The sequence below is a fragment of the Leptonotus elevatus genome, chromosome 20 (genome assembly GCF_054856555.1).
Source record: "Leptonotus elevatus isolate MCC_2025b chromosome 20, RoL_Lele_1.0, whole genome shotgun sequence".
Classification (NCBI taxonomy): Eukaryota; Metazoa; Chordata; class Actinopteri; order Syngnathiformes; family Syngnathidae; genus Leptonotus; species Leptonotus elevatus.
Window position 1 is genome coordinate 589,404 of NC_141258.1, and position 10,673 is coordinate 600,076.

General features: G+C 51.6%; 2 protein-coding genes across 3 annotated transcripts; one reads left to right on the forward strand and one right to left on the reverse strand.

Moving 5' to 3' along the window:
• Positions 1–631: 631 nt before the first annotated feature.
• On the reverse strand, positions 632–5,443 carry gprc5c (G protein-coupled receptor, class C, group 5, member C). The gene is made up of 5 exons (XM_086064494.1): positions 5,225–5,443; positions 2,772–3,772; positions 1,881–1,984; positions 1,685–1,804; positions 632–1,620 (listed from the first exon to the last, which is right to left on the reverse strand). The coding sequence occupies exons 2-5, from the start codon at positions 3,748–3,750 to the stop codon at positions 1,588–1,590; spliced, it is 1,236 nt and encodes a 411-aa protein (XP_085920620.1). The 5' UTR covers positions 3,751–3,772; positions 5,225–5,443; the 3' UTR covers positions 632–1,587.
• A 1,014-nt stretch (positions 5,444–6,457) lies between these two features.
• On the forward strand, positions 6,458–10,566 carry btbd17a (BTB (POZ) domain containing 17a). Of its 2 annotated transcripts, none has more exons than XM_086063887.1 (4): positions 6,458–6,706; positions 7,667–7,988; positions 8,083–8,785; positions 9,144–10,566. In XM_086063887.1, the coding sequence occupies exons 1-4, from the start codon at positions 6,568–6,570 to the stop codon at positions 9,513–9,515; spliced, it is 1,536 nt and encodes a 511-aa protein (XP_085920013.1). In that variant the 5' UTR covers positions 6,458–6,567; the 3' UTR covers positions 9,516–10,566. The 2 variants fall into 2 exon arrangements, with proteins under 2 accessions (XP_085920013.1, XP_085920014.1); XM_086063888.1 differs by having other exon boundaries at positions 6,458–6,655.
• The last annotated feature ends 107 nt before the right edge of the window (positions 10,567–10,673 follow it).

A 10,673-nucleotide genomic window follows, 5' to 3' on the forward strand; every position in this document is an offset into this window, starting at 1 on the left:
GAGAGAGAGAGAGAGAGAGAGAGGGAGGACAGAGACAGAAAAGAGAGAAAGCCTCTCGTCCGCATCATTTCTGAGTCAGCTTGAAGTCACGTCAGCGACGTCGACAAAAAATACATCACACATTGATCGTGTAGTGCGGTGTGTACTTTTGTGTAGTGTGCGTGTGCAGATGTGTCGCTCAGGTGTCCTCGCTCAAGGTTTTTCTCACAGCGCCGTCTTTGTCCCGAGAGCACAAAGGGAACATTGTGCTCCACGCTGCTGTTGTTGTTCCTCTTGCTGCGAGAGCAACCAAAAACTCAAAAGAAGGAAGAAGAGTCGGACTCGTTCTGTTTTCTGGGAGATGAGGAACATGCGAACTACTTTTCAAGTACTTGTGTTTGTGCAAAACAATCATTTGCCCAAGCTTGCAAGCGCACACGCACACGCACACGCACACACACACACTAGGGCTGCGTATCGATTCTAATTTCCTCAATCGATTCGATGTCAATAAAACAAAGTTCAGTTCGATTCGATTCAATTTACTTAGTTCAATCCGATATTGATTAATTATGGAACATCAATTCTTGATTTGATTAAAAAAAAAACCCACCAACATTAAATTCCAAATTATTTTTTGCAGAGGCAGTAACTGGTTAAATGGTTTATTTATTAATGAAAATAACATGTTATAATCACACACACAGTGTTTATTAAATATTTCACACAAGTAATACACTTAAAATAAAAACTAATGCTGAAACGAACTAAAACTAAAGCAAAATTAAGCATTTTTACAAGAAGTAAAACTAATATGAAAAACGAGCAGAACCACCGTGCAAACGAATTAAAACTAACTCAAATTAAAAAACAAAACACAAAACGAAGTCAAAATGAAAATTCCCAAACTATAATAACCTCGTCCCACACACACACAAACTCGCTGATGCACACACACGGGCGAGCGAGAGAGAGAGAGTTTTCCAATCAAACGTCCTTGGACGACCTCGACCCCTTTCCTGAGGCGGCATGAGTTAAAGCCAACCCCCCCCCCCCAAAAAATATGTTTGCTGTTTTCTTAAAATGTAATCTTCATGGGAATTTCAAAGTATTTTCTTCCATTCCTGATAAAACGGACTTCTTACACAATTCAGAATCTTTCCAATTTATGATTTCAATGAAAAACAAATGAAATATGATGAAAAAATGCTGTCTTTTCGAAATGCGAATCGATAGCCGGCCCCGCTTTGACTCTCGTGTGCTTCCGCCTCGTGTCGTCGTGCGCTTAAGTGTTGTTTTCAGCACAATCGAGTTGACTTGTGCAGTTTAGCGTGACCCACCGTTGCCGTGGCGACGTCAACCTGGACGCAAACTCGTGAAACTTTGAACTCCCGTGACCGCCAAAGAACGCAAAAGCCGCTCGTCCAACGTTCAGACTCGCGTCGCGCGCGCTCGTCACATGACCACAAAGGAAATACGTGGAACAAAAACATCTACAATAAGCCCTCGATTCTTGCCTCCATCACGCCGGAGAGGAGGTCAAAGGTCAAAGGTTGTCACAGTCCAGACGACGTTCAGGGAACGAGACCAGAAGCGGCGTCGGCGACGTCACCACTCACGCGTCCCGTGCGACGCGTGACCCTGATGATGGAAGAAACAAATTCAGACGAGGCACGCACACACAAACAAGTCGGCGCGAACCTACACCGCTTCCGTTTGCGTAAGCCACGTTGACCGCGTCCGCCGCGTCCGCCACGTTGGCCACGCGCACGTCTCCTCCGCCGGCCGCCGACGCTCTGGGGATGGCCGAGTCTTCCGCAGGATTCTGTCGGGGGGGGGGGAGCAAGGAAAATGCAAACCCGTGCCAGAAGGTGACCCGGGACCGAGTCGTGCGTACTCACGGAGGCCAGGCGTGTTTTGGTGATGAGGGCCAGCTCGGTGGGCTGGTACACGCAACTCCTCAGCTGGCCCGTGTAGCCGCTGTACGGGGACACCATCTTGGCGCCTGCAAGCGCAACACGACAGTCAACATCTGGCCACAGCAGCTCCACATCGCCACTTGCTCTCATTTTACAAGCCACGGGCCTTTCCCTGCCCGAGAGTGGATTTCGGCCTGTTTTACTGCCGTTTCTCCTCTGACCTCCCCCAACCTCCCCCCCCTCCCCTTTCCTGCTGTGGCAATGATTGAAGTGAGGCTGTTGCTGTTTAACGCAAGCAGGGACGCGTCACCACGGAGACCACGGAGACGTGCGGCGCCGGGACGGGGTAGGGCGCTCAGGCGCGACGATGACGCATCAAGAGGAAGCTGACGTTGTTGTGCCCGCTTCAACCTTGTCCAAGGTCAAACATTCATGGCCGTCAGCAAGAGCTCAAGTCAAGCGACCTCGACCCAAGCAGCAGGTGGCGCCATCACATTTGAAAACCGCGTTCAAGAACGGTTGCTTGTCTTCGTGACGTGAGTCGGGTCCCACGTGAGTCGGGTCCCATCCCAGGAGAGTTTTCTTCATCTTCAGGTTTGGAAGCAATCTGAGGAACTCGCAGAAACCGGACGGAACCGAGATCCAAACCTTGAACTGTCACCCCGACCACCGGACCAACACGCTGACCTTCGTTTTCTCAATCGGATTTTAGGAATAGGAAAAAAACAATCACATGTCAAATAATCAATCTCAACAACCAACTGATTATTAAGTCGTTGAATAATGCAATGAAGTCCAATCAAACCAAAATAAAAATAATCTTTGCAAAACACTGCAGCGACCATCAAAAATGAACGGTTGTAAAAAACGTACCTGTCGCGTTCTCGTCCATGCTGAAGGCTTTGTTGTCGATGTTGTCGGCAAAGACGTTGCGAGTGTTGTGCTCCTTGAGGATGTTCTCGTAGCAGACGCCTCCGCGCGGGTACGCGCTCTCCCCGCACTCGCTCTCGCTCTCGCCGTCCGCGTCTGCGGCCGAGCAGCAGACTTGCGGGACGGTGATCAGCGCCAGGAAGACCCAAGCGTTGAGCACCAGGGCGACGGCCAACGTGGGGTCGTCCCACCGGGGCCCGCGGTTCCCGTGGACGTACATGGCGATCCACGCCGCCCAGATCCCGACGGAGACGATGCCGCACGCCGCCACGAGGGCGCCCTCCCTCCTCCACCGCTTGCGATTTCCCGCCATGACGCCCAGGCCCGCGCCCAGGGCGGCCAGCAGCAGCGCCATCACGTAGATCAGCGCCATGGCGAAGTCGGCGTTGGCCACGTCGCAGGGCACGGCGACCGCATCGCCGCCCGGCCCCGGCGGCCGGCGCGCCACCGTGATGATCAGCCACTCGGCGTTGATGAGCACCTCCACCGACCACAGGGCCGAGGCGGCGAGGCACGAGGTCCACGCCCGCGGCGCGCGCTCCGTCCTGGCGAGGGCGTTGAGTCGCACGCCTTGAACCAGCAGACACGAGAAGCAGCCGGCGAAGAGGACGCCGAACAGGAAGCGACGTGACGCGCAGGTGGAGAAGTTCTTCCCCACGATGAAGGCGAAGGTCAGGCCGAAGAGGCCGGCCGTGCACGCCAGGAAGCCGGCGTGAAGCGCCACCGCGTTCCTGCGGTGGCGGTCCCGCGTGAAGGGCACGTTAGCCAGCAGCGCGATGAACAGAACCAGGCTGACCGCCACGCCCGCCGACGCAAAGGCCTCCACCGCCACGCCCCACGCCGCGTCCAGGTCGCACAGCGCAAAGTAGAGGGGCCACACTTCGGGACCGCAACCTGCCGGCTGGCTCGCGTTGGACGCCATCGTGCTCGTCGGCAAATGCTTCCTGTTAACACACACACGTCACACAGGAAACTTGCTCAGCCTGGTGGTCAGTGCGAACAAAAATCAGTCCGCCAAAATGGTGGTCAGGGTGGGTGGGGAGACATGCAACGATTATTATTCAAGTGGGGACAGACCGATTATCGGCCAGGCCGATTATCGGCGCTGATATTGTAAATTTGGACGAAACATAATTTTTTTTTTACATTTAATTTATTCATACGAATGTATTCATGAATGTAATTCATGTAATTATTATATTCTGATTTATTTTTATTATGATTAAATATTACATTAAATGTATATAGAATAATTGAATATTAATACATTTATTTTAATTAATATTCTGTAAAGAATGTAATGTATGAACATATTTAATTAGATGTTTTATTCAACTCATTTACTATTTCAGTTTTAACTTTATTGACGCTAATCACACACCAAAAAAACTTTCATATATTTAGAAAAAAACTTGATTTACTGTAGAAAACTCGAGGAAGCTATTTGACTTGTTGAAGTTTTTATTTAACTTTTAAATGCATACTAATGACCCTGAACTTTTTGTTAGAATTTAAAAACTTTTCTTTTTTTTTTAAATAAATAAAATCAACATTTTGAAAATCTGAAAAGTGGTTCAATATAAATATACTTAAAACATTTTTGACAAAGTTAATTGTTGGAGTTTGTATTATTTTTTATTTGGACACCAATATTTTCCCTTTTTCGAGAAAGTGAGGGTGGGGGGGGGGGGGGCGAAAAAAGCACTCACACATCCTGTTGACAACTGCGAGATGAGGCGACAGAGAAACATTAATGTTTAACTCAAGTCAAATATTTCAAGTTTGACGCGGGTGAAAGTGCACAAATGTGCTTCGGAAAAGTCAACACAGCGGACGTGAGTTGCTGTCCACTTCAGCGAACTCGACTTTAATGTTGATTACTGTGATTTCATCAACTGTTAAGCACTTTAATTGAGTGTATTTTTATTTTTTTATTTTAGCACTGTGTAGTTGAGTGTACTGCAATAGTGCATCCTTTTGTTTCGTACTGTTGTGTGGCGTTGTTCAGCGTTGTTGTGTAGCGCAGTCACGTGACCTCGCGTCAGCCACGCCTGGGCGATAGCAACAAGGTCCCTGTGACGGTTGCCATGGCGACGGCGCACCTTGGCATGATTGGCATTCGTCGAGCATCCCCATCCCAATGATGAACGATGCTAATGCTAACGGAGCTAGCCGCCGACCAAACAGAAGTGTGAAATAACAAAAAAATACCAAAACAAAAAACTAGAAATGAGTTTCAAATCTAAAATGTACTCGCGTCCACGTGACTTCCCGACAAAAGCTTCCCGAAAGTACAACTAAAAAGTACAACTAAAGAGACCGGAGTGACAAATAGAATTGGAAAAAATACATTTTAAAGCACTAACAAATGCAGCGCGAGTGACGCGTTGACGTACCTGACGGCCGAGCTCAGGTTGACGTGACGAGTCCAGTCAAGGCGGGAAGCCAAAGTGGGACAAACGTCACATTCAGCTGCTCTCAGGTGGCTTCACTTTCGTCTCCTCTCCAGATGAAGCGCAAAAGGAGAAAAAAAGGAAAACCCTCGGCGAGGTCCGAGGAGGGTCCTGCACGCTTGAACGCAACGAGCTGCGGCTCCACGCGAAGGCCCGAGTGAGGGTGGAGCGACGCCTGGTGGTCGCATCCTGTAATGAGGAGAAAAACGTCATTGCACGTACAGACAGGGGAAAAATGGCGACGAGCAAATATGACTATTGTTCCATTTGTTTTGGGACGTGATTTGAAAGAAATTGTTTGTAAACTCTTATTTTCAAAATGCAATTTGGGAACAGATTTTCTGCCAAAACAAAAACGACTTTAGTGTTGTCGGGTCATCAATGTACAAGAGGAGCTCAAATGTAGAAGCATTGTGATTTCCTAGGAATGTTGCAGATAGAAACAGTGTTACATATTGATGAGTATCTATTCCTATTTCACATAAATGAGTATCATTAATGAAAAATAATAACATTTATAATTCAAACAAGTTTCTTAATGGGCTCTCTACACAAATCCATCACTTCCTGTACCTTCATTTGCATTTCCTGTCTTTCAAGGCGATTCATTCAGGTGTGCCTGACCTCCGTAATTACGACGACTTTGGCCAGACACACCTGGATTAATCAGTTTGTCCACTCATGAGACAGGAAACAAAGAAGTGGTGTTAAGTTCAGGAAGTCGTCGAGCTGTGCAAAGAGCTCAAAGAGACGCACAGGAGCGTAACTGAGTAGCGACGACTTGCTGCTCTCTAGTGGCCACCTTGTGTAAGTGCAAGCAGTTTGAAAGCCACTCACGCTCTATTTTTATTTTATGTTCATCGATTTAAATTTCATCTGAATATATTTGAAGGAAAATATACTGTATTGAAATGTATTTCTATTGGCTAATATGACATACAGTTTATATGTAGTATCCATGATGTATTATCCTTTATACAACTTTTACCATACAAATGAAGGGTGCAATGTTGTCATGGCAAACGCGCACGCGCACGCGCACAAACTTACTTTGGGCGCGGGAACTGCCCATTCAAGTTCTTCCGTTTGAACCCGCGCGTCACGTTCTGAACTGGAGCCGTCGTCCTGCTGAGCGCCACGGTGGCGTGCGCGCGCGCGCGCGTGTGCGGCCCCCCCAGGACAGGCTCCACCCAGGAAGCGGGCACGGCCGATGACCCACATGCAAAAGTCCTCATCATCCTCATCTGCATCAGACGCAGGCAGGAGAAGGACGCTCAGAGAAGAAGATGATGAAGATGATGAAGAAGATGAAGATGATGAGGGCGGCGGTGCAGCTGCTGCTTCAGGCTGCGTGCGTGCTGACGGCGGCAGCGGGTGAGACGAAACCTTCAAATTGGCAGCACGTGACCGACAAAATGGGTGCAGGTAAGTTGCGCTCGGGTTGCGGCAATCTCCAACGTTCATGTTGGCTTCATCCGAGACGCCAACTTTGTCCTTTGGCGTGAATGCGTTTGCGAACGTTTGCCATGTGATTGGTCGGCGACCCGTCTGGGAGGCGGAGTCCGCGCTCCAGTTCGCTCCGGCTGGAGAAAAGGAACGACTCCTGCAGTTGATCATTTTGGAGTAGAACTCGATCGAGTTTTTCACCAGGAACCCAAAGCATGAATGTGCTGATCGCGCCGGAGATGAGCCGCGAGAAGCCGATCAATAACGACGCGGGGGGCCGAGTTTTAATTCGATGTGACCCACAATCAGTCAGCAGGCCAGCGATCGATGACCTCATGGCTGTCCTCGTCACAGCGGGCCGAAGATTGTCGCTCAACGCTTTTGCGACGAAACAAAAACTCGAGGCAGAAAGGACAAGTCGTGCTTTTGTGTCTCGGATCTCGTCCCGAGATGAGGTCCGAGTCCCCGGAGAAGGTTCTAGTCCGGAGCTCACGTTCCCAAGTGAAGGTTCTACAACAAGTCCGTTCATTTCATGCTATTTTACTTCACCGTCAACAACTTCCAAAACAAATTGCATCCACTAATTCAGGCTTCCCCAATCCTGGTCCCCGAGGGTGGGAGGAGCCCTGCAGGTTCGAAACGTTTCCGTCCTCCAACGCAACGGATTCTAAAGATCGGGATCGTTATCAGGCTTCTGGCTGCTGAGCTCATTATTTGGATCAGGTGTGTTGGAGGACGGAAACATCGCAAGCCTGCACGACTCCGGCCTTCCAGGACCAGGATTGGGGAAGCCTGCTCTAATTCATCCCGATTTCATCCCGATTTCATCCCGATTTCATCTTGTCACTTGATCTTGTTCTCAATCGTTATTTCCGAGACGTTCTCTCTGGATTTGCACCACGGCGCTCTTCAAAATAACCTTGTCTTGCCTCGGCTCAGGGTCCCTGAAGGTGGACGGCGGGCCAGACGGCGGGCCGGACGGCGGGCCGGACGGCGGGCCGGACGGCGGCGTGGACACCCTCAGCCACTCTCTGGCGCTGGTTCAGCGTCTGGAGGCGCTGCTGCTGCAGGGCAACGGCAGCGACGTGACGCTGCGGGTGGAGACGCCCAACGCCGACGAGGTGAAGCTGATGGCGGTCCACGCGCTGGTGCTGTCACTGCAGAGCCCGGTTCTGGAGGACATGCTGCGGAAGCGAAACGACAGCGCGCTCACGCTGCGCGAGAGCCCGGAATGTGCCGCCGTCTTTGACAAGTTCATCAGGTTGGAACCCGCGCTGCGGACGAGCCAGCGTTGACAACTGCAGACAATTTAAAGTCTTCAGTAAAGCTAACGTGTCTTTGGCACGCGGTTGCAGGTACCTGTACTGCGGCGACCTCTCCCTGCGACTGGACCAGGCCAGCGCCTTGCACCGCCTGGCCAGCAAGTACCAGGTGGTGGCGCTGCAGCAGGGCCTGACGCGCTACATGACTCTCAACTTGGCCCGCCAATCGCCTTCGGGCCACGTGGCGGGTTGGTACGAGTACGCGGTGGAGGCGGGCGACGCGGCGCTGCGGGACGGCTGCCTCCAGTACCTGGCCTGGAACCTGTCGTCGGTCCTGCGGAGCGCCGAGTGGACCGGCCTCAGCTCCCAGCTGCTCATGACGCTTCTGCGCCGGTCCGATTTGGTCCTACACAGCGAGATGGAGCTCTTTGCCGGGCTGGAGGAGTGGATCTCGCACAACCGCCCCGACGGGCTGATGGCGGAGAATGCGCTGAGGGCGGTGCGCTACGCCATGATGCCGCCCCGAGAGCTCTTCCGCCTTCAGACCCAGTCGGCGGTCCTGGCCCGCTACCGGGAGTCGGTTCGCGATCTGCTCTACATGTCCTACCAGTTCCACGCCGCCTCCCCCGTGCACATGGCCAAGTACTTTGACGTCAACTGCAGCCTGTTTGTGCCCAGGAACTACCTGGCAACGCTGTGGGGGTCCCCCTGGGTGGTGAGCAACCCCACCCGCGACGACCGCAGCACCAGCTTCCAGACGCAGCTCGGGCCCAGCGGCCATGACGCCAGCAAGCGGGTAATCACTCATTCCGTCTCCCCGTCGACTCTTTTGCTGTATTCTGCTCATGTGGCCGTCGCGTTCCAATCGAAGGCCGTTGCATTCCACTCGAAAACTGTCAAAGTGGGTCAATCAAAAGTATTTGTCAATGGTCACAAATATTTGTTGGAAGCCGCTCCAGGTGATATGATCCGACCTGGATTTAGTCAAATGTTCTGGCTTTACTGGGTCATCCAAGCCCACCGTAAAATTCCTCCCCCCCTTTTCGGCTCAAAGACCCCAAATCGAACTCCCGCCTGTCCCACTTTGAGAATCTGTCAAAGGTTGCGTCAATTTCGTGCTGCCGAGCTGAAAATGGAACCCTGTAAATGTGCAGGTCACCTGGAACGTCCTGTTCTCGCCCCGCTGGCTCCCCCTCAGCACGAGGCCCGTGTACACCGAGACGGGCGCCATGCAGCCCGCGCGGGCCGAGGGCGGGCGCCCCCGCGTCATCGTCACGCCCGCCACCTCCAGCGCCGACTTTGCCGGCGTGAGCTTCCAGAAGACGGTCCTGGTTCTGGCGCAGCAGCAGGGCCGCCTGCTGGTCAAGCACGTGTACGACTTCCACCAGAGCACCGAGGAGAACGGGGACTTCCTGCTCGACGCCGACCTGCACCGCCGGACCTCCGAGTACCTGGTGGACGGGTCCCTGATGCTCCACGTGCTGGTCAAACCCATGTACCAGAGCCTCGTCGCCAGCAAGGACTAATCACGCGCACGTGCCAATCGAACCCTCACCCTTCCCGCCTATCGTTGACTTTTCCGTACGCACAAAATCCGGCATGGACGGCAAATCCAGGTTCGCAAGGTCAAAACCCTGCCACCGTTTTGGCTTTCGTCTCAGGTGCTTCTCTTCAACATGCTCGGGGTTTTTGCTTTCTGGACCCGGATTTGCCATCTCCGTCTCTACGTCGGCAGAGATTGTCGGCGGTCGTGTTAAGTCGCAAAGGTTGAACGCCGGCAACGGGAATCCTCGTGTTTATTGAAGGCGGTTGACCTCGAACCCAAAAAGAGGCTTCTTCACCTCCGGGGAGGGACGTGTAAAACCTTCGTCACGTCTTGTCTGCTCGCAACAGTCCTAATAGCACAAAGGTTGACCCTCATCACGGGAAAAGCGGACGCCAACCAACCATTTGGCCACCAGGAGGGTGAAAAAAACGATCGCTATGCAAAACGGTCTTTCGCCAGCCGCACAACAAAGACGACAAAAAAGTCCATTTGGATCACCACCAGGGACAAAGAGAAAAGTCCCAAATGAGGAAGTGAAGAAGCCTTTTGGTTTAAAAGTCAAACGTTTTAACGACCAACAAGACTCTGGTTGTCTCCATCGAACCTTTGCAGTTGATCTGGTCTCATTTTCGTCCCTTTCGTCTTGAGCCAGTAAGGTCAACCATTTGCCTTCGATGACTATTTCGGAACACGCGCCCCCCCCCCAAAAATCCCAGTTCACGAACAACTGAGCAAAACATGCGCAGAACTCTCAGGCAGCCGAGAGGGTTCCGAAGAAACGCGGCCTTGGCAGCGTTTCCGCTCCACATTTGCATAATCGGACGGGAAAGCAAAAAAGGCGGGTTGCCGATGGACACGTTTGCGCTCTCGATTGTCGTCGTTGTCGTCTTCCCGCCACGTGGACGTCGCGTTGCCTCTCAAAAACGTCTGGTGCTATTATTTACTTTTGACTTTCATTGTCGATGTTTTCCCTTCAACTCGTTCTACATTTATTTAATCGTACACTTGAAACCGTCTCTGAATTTGACAAAAGCAAAAACAATAAACTTGTTGAAATTGAATTCATCCATGAAGTTGTCCTGTTGGATTCTTCCAGAATTTAGAGTGAGTTAAGTCAATAAGATTTTTGTTGAGTTCG